The 15,211-nt window shown below is 42.4% G+C and overlaps 1 protein-coding gene across 1 annotated transcript in view; it reads left to right on the top strand.

Moving 5' to 3' along the window:
• Bub3 (mitotic checkpoint protein Bub3) overlaps nucleotides 1-15,211 on the top strand; it is a 164,267-nt gene that overhangs the window by 132,628 nt on the left and 16,428 nt on the right. The window contains exons 3-5 of the mRNA XM_068380224.1: nucleotides 4,452-4,555; nucleotides 11,812-11,929; nucleotides 12,207-12,365. Coding sequence (XP_068236325.1) covers nucleotides 4,452-4,555; nucleotides 11,812-11,929; nucleotides 12,207-12,365 — 381 coding nt within the window. The remainder of the gene's footprint in view (nucleotides 1-4,451; nucleotides 4,556-11,811; nucleotides 11,930-12,206; nucleotides 12,366-15,211) is intronic.

Below are 15,211 nucleotides of genomic sequence, written 5' to 3'. Positions count from 1 at the left end.
CACAGCACAGATTAAACTTCACAAAGTTAAGAACGTCTACTCAGCAATACGCGGAAAGAGAAAGTGAACGATGCAGACCCGCGAGAACTGTGATGCTGGAAGTTGAAGATGCGGGCAAAACACCAATCACAGGCTAGATAACAAAACTTGAGTTTTGATTCGTCATCTATCAGCGCTTGAACCAATCACAACCCGTCTTACAGTACATGGTGCGTTGGTTACTCATAGAAGATGCCCCGCGCATACTGAACGTACGTAGATTAAGTACAATACCGTAATAATAATAAATAATAATAATAATACTGTACAGTAATAATAATAATAATAATGATTAATAATAATAACAATAATAATTTTATTAACAACAACAACAATAATAATAATAATAACAATAATAATAAAAATTTACGTACGTACGCTATTTTACGCCTCTCTCTCTCTCTCTCTCTCTTTCTCTCTCTTTCTCTCTCTCTCTCTCTCGTACGCTTACAGTACTTATTCGAAATGTGATTTTTGCAACAAAGAATATTATTGGATGCAGTACTGTACTACGTACGTATACATACAAAAGATTCATGGCAAAGAAGCACATCCATTACAGTACACACCATTCTAATATGGTATGACTGCATCTGATTTGCGTTTCATGTTCGATTTAATTTTACTACGTACTGAATTATCGTATGATCACATTCTCTTTTCGTGTTTTATTTCTTTCTGTGCTGAATTATATATCATATGTAATGCAATGAACAATCAGTAAGAGCAGATATTACTAATTACAGTATTAATGGAATTACAGGTAACAAAATATCGTATTTGGTTATCTTCAGATTTCGCGGTATTTTCGAATTTTCCGGAAAATCCGCGATATGTATATATATATGGGTTATGGGAAAACCCCGCGAAGTGGTGAATCCGCGATTGTCGAACCGCGAAGTAGCGAGGGTTCACTGTACTTCAGAAGTTCTCCTCTCGCAAAGGGACACGGCTGACGTTGGTTGGCTCCGCTCTGGCCCGCGAGAGAATGGTTCATAGAGGTACTGCAATGGCTGGTCGACATTCCCAAGACTCTTCCTCTAGGAGTGAACCTTCTACGTCAACCTCACGTAAAGAAGGTACACCCAAACCTCCACGCTCTTCGTCTGACTGCCTTCAGACTTTCGAAAGACTATCAAGAGCTAGGGGCTTTTCGAAGGAGGCAGCCAGAGCGATTGCCAGAGCAAGGAGAACATCCACTCTCAGAATCTATCAGTCTCAAGGGGAAGTCTTCCGTAGCTGGTACAAGACCAATGCAGTTTCCTCAACCAGTACCACTGTAACCCAGATTGCTGACTTCCTGTTACATCTAAGGAAAGTAAGATCCCTTTCAGCTCCTACGATCAAGGGTTACAGAAGTATGTTGGCAGCGGTTTTCCGCCACAGAGGCTTGGATCTTTCCACCAACAAAGATCTACAGGACCTCCCTAGGTCTTTTGAGACCTCAAAGGAACGTCGGTTGTCCACTCCAGGCTGGAATCTAGACGTGGTCCTAAGGTTCCTTATGTCATCAAGATTTGAACCTCTCCAATCAGCCTCTTTTTAGGACCTCACATTAAAAACTCTTTTCCTCGTGTGCTTGACAACAGCTAAAAGAGTAAGTGAGATCCACGCCTTCAGCAGGATCATTGTTTTCACATCTGAAACGGCTACATGTTCCTTGCAGCTCGGTTTTTGCTAAACGAGCTTCCTTCACGTCCTTGGCCTAAGTCGTTCGAGATCCCAAGCCTGTCCAACTTGGTGGGGAATGAACTGGAGAGAGTACTTTGCCCAGTTAGAGCTCTTAGGTACTATCTAAAAAGGTCTTAACCTTTACGAGGACAATCAGAAGCCTTATGGTGTGCTATCAAGAAGCCTTCTTTTCCAAGGTCTAAGAACTCAGTTTCTTACTATTCAGGCTTCTGATTAGGGAAGCACATTCTCATCTGAAGGAAGAAGACCTTGCTTTGCTGAAGGTAAGGACACATGAAGTGAGAGCTGTGGCTACTTCAGTGGCCTTCAAACAGAACCGTTCTCTGCAGAGTGTTATGGATGCAACCTATTGGAGAAGCAAGTCAGTGTTCGCATCATTCTATCTCAAAGATGTCCAGTCTCTTTACGAGTACTGCTACACCCTGGGACCATTCGTAGCAACGAATGCAGTAGTAGGCGGGGGCTCAGCCACTACATTCCCATAATCCCATAACCTTTTAACCTTTCTCTTGAATACTTTTTATGGGTTGTACGGTCGGCTAAGAAGCCTTCCACATCCTTGTTGATTTGGCGGGTGGTCAATTCTTTCTTGAGAAGCGCCGAGGTTAAAGGTTGTGATGAGGTCCTTTAGTATGGGTTGCAGCCCTTGATACTTCAGCACCTTAGAGTTGTTCAGCCTCCTAAGAGGAACGCTGCGCTCAGTAAGGAAGACGAATTTATTTAAGGCAGAGTAATGGCTCAAGTCGACTTCCTTACCAGGTACTTATAATTTCATTGTTATTTTGAATAACTGATAATATGAAATACGGGATACTTAGCTTCTTGATATACATGTACACTGGTTTTCACCCACCTCCCTGGGTGTGAATCAGCTACATGATTATCGGGTAAGATTAATATTGAAAAATGTTATTTTCATTAGTAAAATAAATTTTTGAATATACTTACCCGATAATCATGATTTAATTGACCCACCCTTCCTCCCCATAGAACCAGTGGACCGAGGAAAAATTGAGGTGGTGTCAACAAGAAGTACTGCAGTACCTGGCCACAGGTGGCGCTTGTGAGTACACCCCCCTCTTGTATAGCGATCGCTGGCGTATCCCTTCCGTAGAATTCTGTCGGGCAACGGAGTTGACAGCTATATGATTATCGGGTAAGTATATTCAAAAATTTATTTTACTAATGAAAATAACATTTTACCTACTCTCTATCTTGTGTTTTATGTATTTCTGACCTTGATTATTGGGGAAAACCACCCGTTCATGAGTTTTTGGACCCCCTTATATAAAGACAATTATTGGGGACCCCAGTGGGAAACCGCAGTTTTTTGGGTGGGGAAATGTCATAAATGAGTGATTTGCACCAATAACAATGGTTAGAAATGCAAAATAAGTACATGATAACTAGTTGGAAAAATACTGTATATGGTTCATGTAAATGGCTGAAAACAGGCCAAAACGTGATTATTTATTACTTTTGAGATTTGAAAAAGGGTACAGAACCTAACAAACCCACCTAACCTAATCTAGTACTTCCTAGGTCACAACTCCCTAGCCAGGAGTTCAAGCTCCCCGGCCCCCCCTTCCCAGGTCACAACCCTTAGCCGAGGGCAAGCCTCTCGTACCCCCCCCCCCCCTTCCCAGGTCACAACCGCTAGTCGGACCCCCCTTCCCAGGTCACAACCGCTAGTCGGACCCCCCTTCCCAGGTCACAACCGCTAGTCGGACCCCCTTCCCAGGTCACAACCGCTAGTCGGACCCCCCTTCCCAGGTCACAACCGCTAGTCGGACCCCCTTCCCAGGTCACAACCGCTAGTCGGACCCCCCTTCCCAGGTCACAACCGCTAGTCGGACCCCCCTTCCCAGGTTACAGACTAAAAGTAAATCACAAATAAATCCTTACATTATGAAAAAAGTAAATCACAAATAATTCCTTACCTTATGATATACACCGTCTTTTTTTATTTTGGTTATTTTTAATTTAACCTAAGTAACAATAGCTTTACACTGAACAAAGAGCATTTTCATCATAATCAATTGCTGACATAAATGAAATTACACTAAATTTCGAAATTGATTGATGTACCTTCCCTAAGTTTCCTCTTGGAGATGTCTTTATGTGATGGTGGTTAAGTTGAAACTGAAGGGGAAGGTTAAAAAAAATGGCTGTTGTAGAACAACATCCGGGAACTTATGAAGAAGTACTTGTAAGCTGTTAATTGGTTTAAAAAATCACCTGAGAAATACGTCATTGTAAATGCACATAAAGCTCCCCAAACCATGGGAACAATGCATGCGCAATAAGTCCCCTTCAGTTTCTCAGATCTAAACAATGGACAAAGTGAAAAAATACTTCACATTTTAATTGACCGATACGTAAGTTATTATGCCCCAGCCCCTATGAAACACATAGAGAAAAATACCAAATTAGCCAGTACTCGTCCATTTCTTATAGCGAATTCCAGTTTCGTTAGTACAGTATTTAAAGTATCATATATTTACCACTTTTGGTAACAAGGTTTAAATCCTTAGCCTGTGTCTATTTTGTTTATGTGACAGTTTTATAACTGATTTAAATACCAGCCATAATCTTTCATCATGATGTTAGTTATTATGGAAGTAGTAATGTATTTGAAGGATATTTCTAATTATATGTTTGATTTATCAGCTGAAATGAAATTTAAGGCACTGGTGAATTTTCTTCTGTAACTTTAACAGGATGCAGTTCACGCTTATAGCGGGGGACTTGATGCACAGCTGAAAATGTTTGACCTTAATACCAATACAGAAACCGTTGTTGGTAACCATGATGCACCTATCAGGTAGGCTTCAAAGTTTATTGTTGCATAATTCTTAAGATTGCAAGTCTTTGATTGGGATAGAGGTAAAAATTAGCTGTATCCCATTAGAGAAGCATGTTAGAGTCTTGGGTAGAAAGGGGCCTGTTTAGGTATTGCTGAACTGTTTATAAGTAGTTAAATTGCTTGGGTATTACTTTGTAGTAACAAGGCGGCAGAAGTTGCAGTATTATACTTTACCTCGTTTTGCACTGGATATTTTTGTTTGTGTTATTTTGTTATTAGAATGTTTGAAGGGTTTTTTCAAATCTCTTTTTTCAATATTAATCTTACCCGATAATCATGTAGCTGTCAACTCTGTTGCCGACAGAAATCTACGGTCGGGATACGCCAGCGATCGCTATACAGGTGGGGGTGAACACCACAGCGCCATCTGTGGTCAGGTACTCCAGTACTTCTTGTCAACACCACCTCAATTTTTCCTCTGTCGTGCCTCCGGCTAGACCTACATGGATACGCTGTTGATTCTGGAGTTTTTGCTCACAATTTGGTGATGTATTTGCTCTAGAGTTTAGCTTTCGCTATTCAGGAAGTTTTATCATTAGCTTAGCTAGCTTTTGGAATTAATTTGATTAATTATGGTGACGAAGAGAGTATGAACTCTCTTTCACTTTTAAATGGCCGACCCTTCCCTTAGACGGAAGTGTTGGTGTCTAAGAGAGTATAGACTCTCTTTCTTAATTTTGCTTAACAAAAGTTATAGATTTATTTTATATCTCTCCGCCTTTTATAGGCCTCTTCGATTAACTTCCTTTTATTATAAACTTATTAAAATTAATTTTTATATTTGTTTATATTCGACCTTTCCTAATAGTAGGCGGTCTTTTCTTGGTACCGAAGTTAATTAACATTGAGCCCGTCATTTCGTTTTTACCTGTTAACATATTATGCTATTTTAATGTTTTTGAAAGAATTTCTTTGATAGTCTCGTACTGTTTTCAAAGTTGAACTAACGTTTTGTTTTGTCTCTGCAGTTGTTGACGTTCAGAACGTTCAACTTGCGCTCTATCGTTACGATAGAGAGAGAATTTTCACGGTGTCACGTTGCAGTAAGAGTAAACCGATTCTAGCGTTTTGTTCATTCTTTCTTAGCTTAATGGTTTTAATTCTAATAAAGGAACTTTTTATTTGGGAAATCTTTCAGTTTTTTTCCTTTAACAATAATATGTTTTAACGATATATATGATTGGGCTCATCTCTCAGGTTCTAAGTCGAGAGAGAGAGAGAGATAGAGACGGAGGGAGAGAGAGGAGGATAAACGTTTCGTTCAAGCGAGTAACGTTGTTATCGTTTTTGCTCTTCTCCCTAGTCTCTTTAGGGGAAGAAGGTAAACGTTTCTAGAGTTTTATTCTTGTTCTCAAGCTTTATGCGGTGAGAGATTTTAAACGTAGTTTATTTGATCTAGTGTTTAGTCTCTTTCCAGCCACTGAATTATTTATCTTTCATTATATTTTTTTGTTACATTGTAATTCTGTTTTCGCAATTACTAACTTTTAAGGAAGGATAGAATTGCGTGTTTCAGGTACAAACCACTTAAAGTTTCGAGTTCAGTGAAATAAGTGCAAACAGAAAATCAAAAGTGATAAGTGATTAGCGCAAAGTGTTACAGTGTTGCGGTCGAGGGTTCGTCTGTTCGTGCCAGTTGTTCGCCTAGTCTGGGACCTCTTACAAGCTCCCAAGCCCAGGGGAGAAGTAATGTCGAAGGACTTATGGGTTCAGCAGGCCTTGATCGACGAACAGACGTTTCCCTCCGTGGTTTCGGGTGTATCTACACACGTTGCCGACGTGATCACCCCACCCACACAAAGACGAGAGAGCCCTTTTATTCCTCGTCTGCGGAAGAGGTTTCTCGCAGAAACCATGGACCAAATCTTGCAGCTTTTAAGTGCAAGTCGGTCCCTTCCGCGCAAGTCCAACTCCTAGGTGATGCCATTAGCACTGGGTCAGTTCGGACTTGCTGCAGTACGACAACTGCACACCTCCCAGAGAGGCAAGGTGGTATCGCAACAGGCAGTAGCTCCGTCTGTTGCCGCACCAGCTGTTTTAGACCCTCAGTCTCAACGGACAGTAGCTCCGTTTGTTGTTGTCTTTCTTAAACTCTAGTGGTCTATGCTGCAGACAATGCAGTCTCAGCTTGCGGTGTTGATGCAGGAGTTTCAGGCAGAGAAGGTTAACACACCTCCTCCTGCGAGCGCTCCTCCACCTCTACGCAGTCCAGCCTGCCAGACGTATGATGTTGAGGTTCCTCAAGCTACCTCCATGCGTGAGCTGCCGCATTGGGAGTTGCCAGATACCAGCTCTGTGCAGCAACCTCCACTTTCCTTGAGGCAGGAGCCTCTTGCCACGCGGCAACCTCCTCAACACTTGAGGCAGGAGCCTTATGCTTTGCAGCAACCTCCTCTACCCTTGAGGTAGGAGCCTCATGCGTTGCGACTACCTCCTCCATCCTCGAGGCAGCAACCTCTTGCGGTGCGACAACCTCCACCATCCTCGAGGCAGCAACCTCAACTCCACCTCTGCGCAGTCCACCCTGCCAGACGTATGATGTTGAGGTTCCTCAACCTACCTCCACGCGTGAGCTGCCGCATTGGGAGTTGCCAGATACCAGCGCTATGCAGCAACCTCTTGCGTTGCGGCAACCTCCACCATCCTTGAGGCAGCAACCTCAACTCTTGCGGCAGCCACCTCCACTCTTGAGGCAAGAACCTCAACTCTTGAGGCAAGAGCCTCAACTCTTGAGGAACCTCATGCTATGAGGCAGCCGCCTCAACGCATGCAGCAACCACATTCTTCACAGCATGAGCCTCTCTCTGCGCAGCTACCTCCTCAACCCTTGAGGCAGACGCAACTCTTGAGGCAGGAACCTTACAGGAGCCTCATGCTATGCGGCATCCTCCTCAAACCATGAGGCAGGAGCCTCATGCTATGCGGCATCCTCCTCAACCCATGAGGCAGGAGCCTCATGCTATGCGACATCCTCCTCTACCCATGAGGCAGCCTCATGCTATGCGGCATCCTCCTCAACCCATGAGGCAGGAGCCTCATGCTATGCGGCATCCTCCTCAACCCATGAGGCAGGAGTCTCATGCTATGAGGAGCCTCATGCTATGCGGCATCCTCCTCAAACCATGAGGCAGGAGCCTCATGCTATGCGGCAACCGCCTCAACCCATGAGGCAGGAGCCTCATACTATGTGGCATCCTCCTCAACGCATGCGGCATAAGCCTCTTCCCTTGCAGCTTGAGCCTCATCCCATGCAGCAAGAGCCTCATACCATGCAGCATGAGCCTCATCCCATGCAGCATGAGCCTCATCCCATGCAGCATAAGCCGCACGCCATGCAACATGCTCTGCTTACCTTACAGCATGCTCTGCATACAGCATGCTCTGCATACCTTACCACATGCTTCTCAGTCACACATCTTTGGTTGTTGCCAACTCACTAGACTGTCAAGCAGTTTCATAACGTTGCCTTCTAGTCTGCTGCTTTTGCACCAGTGAAACCCTCACTGAGAGAACTTAGCTTTTCTCGGATATGGTTCCTGTAGATGAGAAAGTGCTATTCTCCCTCCTTCTGATATTCCCTTGAGGACTCTGTCATTTGGAGAGGAGCCTTTAGCTGCGTAGCCTCCTATGGACTTTTATTTAAGCATAACATGCTTCCAGGGAAGGTAATGGTTCCACTTCAGTCGCTAACCCCGTCTGTTACCACACCTGCTCCCATAGACCTTGAGCTGTGTTGCAAGACATGCAGTCCAAGCTTAGTCCTTGTTAGAGGATTTTTTGTTTACGGAGTCAGTGTGTCACTGGGAAGACGTTCAACAACCAGCAGAAGTGACTTGTTGTGACGCAGTGCGGCAACCTCAGCAACCCGATAAGGAGTTGTCTGTACGACCCAGACAGTCTAGACAGCTTCGGGTTGTCACTGTACTTCCTCGCTTCCCCATGGTTGACAGTTCACAGACTGTGCAGCAGTACCATGATCTTGTGTCCGGCTCCGTCAGACGACTAGCTTTTAAGAGCTCCCACAAGTCGTCGCTGTCTGGAGATTCTCAGATGGACTATGGATCTGACCAAGGAACTGGGCCTCCTGGTCAATTTTGAGGAGTCCCAGCTCGTCCCATCCCAGACCATTGTCTACCTGGGTATGGATCTTCAGAGTCGAGCTTTTCGGGCTTTTCCGTCGGCCCCAAAGATCTACTAAGCCCTAGTTTGCATCCAGAGCATGCTGAGAAGGAACCGATGCTCAGTCAGGTAGTGGATGAGTCTAACAGGGACACTTTCATCGCTGGCCCTGTTCATCGAGTTAGGGAGACCCCACCTCCGCCCCCTTCAGTATCATCTAGCGGCTCACTGGATAAAGGACATGACGCTAGAGACGATCTCAGTTCCTGTTTCCGAAGAGAGGAGGTCTACTCTCACGTGGTGAAAGAACAGCTTTCTTCTCAAGGAAGTCTACCTTTGGCTGTTCAGAAACCCGACCGCCGTCTCTTCTCTGACGCATCAGACACGGGCTGGGGTGCGACTTTGGACGGACAGGAATGCTCGGGAACATGGAATCAGGAGCTAAGGACACTTCACATCTTTTGCAAGGAGCTGTTGGCGGTTCATCTGGCCTTGATAAACTTCAAGTCCCTCCAGCTTAACAAGGTGGTGGAGGTGGACTCTGACAACACCACAGCCTTGGCTTACATCTCCAAGCAGGGAGGGACTCATTCGTGGAAGTTGTTCTAGATCGCAAGGGACCTCCTCATCTGGTTAAAAGATCGAAAGCTCACGCTGGTAACGAGGTTCATTCAGGGCGATATGAATGTCATGGCAGATCGCCTTAGCGGAAGGGTCAGGTCATCCCCACAGAGTGGACCCTTCACAAGAATGTTTGCAGCAGACTTTGGGCCCTGTGGGGTCAGCCAACCATAGATCTGTTCGCTACCTCGATAACCTAGAGGCTCCCGTTGTATTGTTCTCCGATTCCAGACCCAGCAGCAGTTCACGTGGATGCTTTTCTGCTGGATTGGTCCCTTCTCGACCTGTATGCATTCCCGCCGTTCAAGATTGTCAACAGGGTACTTCAGAAGTTCGCCTCTCGCAAAGGGACACGGCTGACGTTGGTTGGCTCCGCTCTGGCCCGCGAGAGAATGGTTCATAGAGGTACTGCAATGGCTGGTCGACATTCCCAGGACTCTTCCTCTAGGAGTGGACCTTCTACGTCTACCTCACGTAAAGAAGGTACATCCAAACCTCCACGCTCTTCGTCTGACTGCCTTCAGTCTTTCGAAAGACTCTCAAGAGCTAGGGGCTTTTCGAAGGAGGCAGCCAGAGCGATTGCCAGAGCAAGGAGGACATCCACTCTCAGAGTCTATCAGTCTAAAGGGGAAGTCTTCCGAAGCTGGTACAAGGCCAATGCAGTTTCCTCATCCAGTACCACTGTAACCCAGATTGCTGACTTCCTGTTACATCTAAGGAACGTAAGATCCCTTTCAGCTCCTACGATTAAGGGTTACAGAAGTATGTTGGCAGCGGTTTTCCGCCACAGAGGCTTGGATCTTTCCACCAACAAAAGATCTACAGGACCTCCTTAGGTCTTTTAAGACCTCAAAGGAACGTCGGTTGTCCACTCCAGGCTGGAATCTAGACGTGGTCCTAAGGTTCCTTATGTCATCAAGATTTGAACCTCTCCAATCAGCCTCTTTTAAGGACCTCACATTGAAAACTCTTTTCCTCGTGTGCTTGACAACAGCTAAAAGAGTAAGTGAGATCCACGCCTTCAGCAGGAACATAGTTTTCACATCTGAAACGGCTACATGTTCCTTGCAGCTCGGTTTTTTGCTAAAACGAGCTTCCTTCACGTCCTTGGCCTAAGTCGTTCGAGATCCCAAGCCTGTCCAACTTGGTGGGGGACGAACTGGAGAGAGTACTTTGCCCAGTTAGAGCTCTTAGGTACTATCTAAAAAGGTCATAACCTTTACGAGGACAATCAGAAGCCTTATGGTGTGCTATCAAGAAGCCTTCTCTTCCAAGGTCTAAGAACTCAGTTTCTTACCTATTCAGGCTCCTGATTAGGGAAGCACATTCTCATCTGAAGGAAGAAGACCTTGCTTTGCTGAAGGTAAGTACACATGAAGTGAGAGCTGTGGCTACTTCAGTGGCCCTCAAACAGAACCGTTCTCTGCAGTGTGTTATGGATGCAACCTATTGGAGAAGCAAGTCAGTGTTCGCATCATTCTATCTCAAAGATGTTCAGTCTCTTTACGAGAACTGCTACACCCTGGGACCATTCGTAGCAACGAATGCAGTAGTAGGCGGGGGCTCAGCCACTACATTCCCATAATCCCATAACCTTTTTAACCTTTCTCTTGAATACTTTTTATGGGTTGTACGGTCGGCTAAGAAGCCTTCCACATCCTTGTTGATTTGGCGGGTGGTCAATTCTTTCTTGAGAAGCGCCGAGGTTAAAGGTTGTGATGAGGTCCTTTAGTATGGGTTGCAGCCCTTTATACTTCAGCACCTAAGAGTCGTTCAGCATCCTAAGAGGACCGCTACGCTCAGTAAGGAAGACGTACTTAATAAAGGCAGAGTAATGGTTCAAGTCGTCTTCCTTACCAGGTACTTATTTATTTTATGTTATTTTTGAATAACTAATAAAATAAAATACGGGATACTTAGCTTCTTTGTTAACATATATGCTGGTCTCCACCCACCACCCTGGGTGTGAATCAGCTACATGATTATCGGGTAAGATTAATATTGAAAAATGTTATTTTCATTAGTAAAATAAATTTTTGAATATACTTACCCGATAATCATGATTTAATTGACCCACCCTTCCTCCCCATAGAGAACCAGTGGACCGAGGAAAAAATTGAGGTGGTGTTGACAAGAAGTACTGGAGTACCTGACCACAGATGGCGCTGTGGTGTTCACCCCCACCTGTATAGCGATCGCTGGCGTATCCCGACCGTAGATTTCTGTCGGCAACAGAGTTGACAGCTACATGATTATCGGATAAGTATATTCAAAAATTTATTTTACTAATGAAAATAACATTTTGTGCACCAAAGCGGAATCTTACCTTTAGTAAATTCATAAGTACCAGATTATTATTAGATAACAGACTTTGTCTGGTCTGTTATAATGAGTACTCTTATGATTTAGGATTTTTGTAGTACGATATAAGTATCGCGCACTATTTCATATGAAAATGATGGGTGACCTTTCAGATGCGTGGCCTACTGTCCAGAAGTAAATGTAGTTATCACCGGATCTTGGGACTCCAATATCAAACTGTGGGATCCCAGGGGACCACGAGAAGCAGGCACTTACCAACAGCCAAATAAAGTATGTTCATCATTTGATGATCTTGTTATATTTTTTTCAAAGTCGTTGTGAATATAAGACATGATGTGTTCTTTCATCTTATTCACTTTTTTCAATTTATGTGGTTTAGGGAGAACAGAAATAGTTTGGCTTGGAAAATATATAATATACTGTACTGTGATAGAAAATATCCAACCAAATAAAATTAGAAAATATGGTCAGTTTCTCTGCTGTTCAGTTCAGTCTTTTGTAATTCTATCTAATATATACTTCAATATTGTTTAATTTCTGCATTAAGGTTTATACAATGGGTCTAAGTGGAGAGAAACTTGTTGTCGGTACGTCCAATAGGAAGGTAATGGTGTGGGATCTCCGCAACATGGGCTTTGCTCAGCAGCGTCGAGAATCTTCCCTCAAATACCAGACTAGGTGTATTCAGTGCTTCCCAAATAAACAGGTAAGTCCAAGCTGTTGCTGAACGTTATGTTCCAATTTAATAGAAACAGAAAAGTAATCAAAGTGCATGGACACTTTTTATTAAAGGTCCACGGATATTGTTATTAGTAAAGTTGAATGTTCTATGATGATATTCATCATGAATTTTAGTTCTTTTTATAATTTGCCGATATTGTTTTATTTCTATGAATCGCCACTGATGTTGATATTGCTGCTTCTCCAGAATCCCGGTTTAATCGACACTTTCCCGTAAAATTAAAAAAATTTCAAGGGTTTCCCCATTTTCTTTTACTTCAAACAATACATGCCCTTAACAAGGGACAGAGCCATTTAGTGTAAGTAGTAGGAAACTCCGTTTATTGCCTAGGGAAATATAGCCTTCAGTTTCTTTGTTGATCCGACAGTGATCGGGCACGCTCTCTAATTGTTTACATACTGTGTTACAATGTGTTCCCTTGGTTTAATTTACAATTATGGCCTGGAATGTGCATGGGAATTAGTTCTGTGAGATCATGTTCCACATTCCCATATATCATGTTGGGCCATTCTATGATTTGATAATCATTGTTAAGAGTGTGCCTCACGCAGAACCAGTAATGTAATGGGAAAATATGTTAAAATTATTGATAATAAAATTAACATTTCTAGCAAGCCAGGGAATAGTGTAGCGGGATGACGATGATATTGACATGCCGCCACCTGTAGTTACCACACAAGTTCAGCTTTTTTTTTTCCATAGTGATGAGTTTCAGAAGCTCTGGACATCACTCATTCCTTTTGTTCAGACTTCATAAGTCCAGTGAAACCTCCTGTAGTATTGGTAAGTTTGGTCCTTCTCAACCCATTGCCAAACCTAACCCAATCTTCCATAGTCATTATAAATTACTGTATAGCATTTCATTCAACAAGGGTTCTGAATGTACACAGTGCTTCACAGGTTCGAAAGCCTCTCACAGCTTCAAAATCTTTACATACTTTAGTTCTTCTGCTGCTAAACCCTCGCTTTCGTAATTCTAGTTGCTCAATTAGATTGTGAGCCAGAAAGCCGAGCAGGTTGGACTGATGCTAATATCCCCTGTACTTGCCAAATTCAGCACTTCTCACCCTAACAGTAGTAAAAAATTTCATATTGTTTATATTGATGGTGTGTCAGATCGTATTATTCCCTTAAATTCTGAAAGTTTCACCTAATTTGAATGTTTTTCATCATATTTTCCACAACAGTAATCACCGTTCACTAGCTAACTCACCCACTAACCCATCTAACTCACTTAACTTCAACTGGGCACTAGTATATACAATCTAAACGAGTTAACAAGTTCCTTCTACCCCCTTTTCAAAGATTAACAATCTGAGAAATCAGCTGATGTTCACTTGGATACTGTATTCCTGCAGAACAGGGAAATGAGGAAGAGAAAACTCACATAGATGATGAAATGAGGAAGCACCTTATTATTATTATTATTATTATTATTATTATTATTATTATTATTATTATTATTATTATTATTATTAGCTAAACTACAACCCTATTTGAAAAAGCAGGATGCTAATCACCCAGGGGCTCCAACAAGGAAAAAATAGCCCAGTGAGGAAAGGAAATAAGAAAAACTACAAGAGAAGTAATGAACATTTAGATATATATTTTAAGAACAGTAACAACATTAAAACAGATTTTTCATATATAAACTTTAGAAAGAGACGTACGTCAGCCTGTTCAACATAAAAACATTTGCTTCAAGTTTGAACTTATGAAGTTCCACCAATTCAGCTAACTGATTAGGAAGATCATTCCACAATTTGGTCATAGCTGGAATAAAACTTTTAGAATACTGTGTGATGTTGAGCCTCATGATGGAAGAGGTTTGACTATTAGAATTAGAATTATACCCTAATAAAGGGTTTAAGGTAAGTTAGGAAGTATCCTATCCTACCATATCGAAAAGTAACTACTGTACTTCCAAGGTAGTTTACACTCCTCCATTCCCCAAATTCGTTATGATACAAAGACGAGATTCAGGTTTACATTTAGTACTTAGGCTTTTCTCTAATGTAGAGATGTTCTAATTGATATAAGGCAATTCAAGTAATTAAATTCTTCTATGAGGACGATTTAGTAAACAGTTAAATTCCATTATAGAATATACTGTAATGCTGCCTTTGAAGTTCATTTATAGTAAACTAATGAACCTAAATATATAATGCATGGTCTGCCAGATAATTGGCTCATGGATGAGAGTATGTGAAGTATTATTGGAATGATTTAGTGACCAGTGTATTTTATTGTTTCAGAAATTTCTTTGAGCAGAGAAAGCTAGTATCATTGTTTACAGAGGAAATAATTACCATTATTTATTTCTCAATTACTTACAACCTCCACCTTTGGACAACACAAGTTCAGTCATCTTTCGATAGTTATGAGCGTCACCAGTTCTTGACAGAACTTGATTCCTTTTGTTAAATTGCATTAGTCCATGGAATCCCTTCTTGATAAGGGTAATTTGGGTCATTCACACCCCATTAGCAAACTTAACCGAAACCCCAAGGTCAATCTAATATTAAATTCTTTAGTTTCTTCTGCTGTCAAACCCATGTAACCCACAAATCTAGTCTCTTAGATTATAAGGAGGCAAAAGGCTGTTCTTTTCTTAGTGCACTGTATCCCTCCGCTCGCTGAAGTAAGCACTTCTCATTAGTTTCTTACTACTTATGTGACTGGTGTGCGAATAATTTCTTTAAAACTCCTAACTAGGTTAATGAAGTTTCAACTAAAATTATGTAAGCAATTTAGTAACTATTCGATTGGCTAGGTTTCTTGACAGGAAAAGCACTGAGTAAGTACTGTAT

The sequence above is a fragment of the Palaemon carinicauda genome, chromosome 9 (assembly GCF_036898095.1).
Source record: "Palaemon carinicauda isolate YSFRI2023 chromosome 9, ASM3689809v2, whole genome shotgun sequence".
In the NCBI taxonomy this organism is placed as follows: Eukaryota; Metazoa; Arthropoda; class Malacostraca; order Decapoda; family Palaemonidae; genus Palaemon; species Palaemon carinicauda.
Note: the sequence above shows the minus strand (reverse complement) of the source record. Positions and strands in the feature narration are given on the sequence as shown.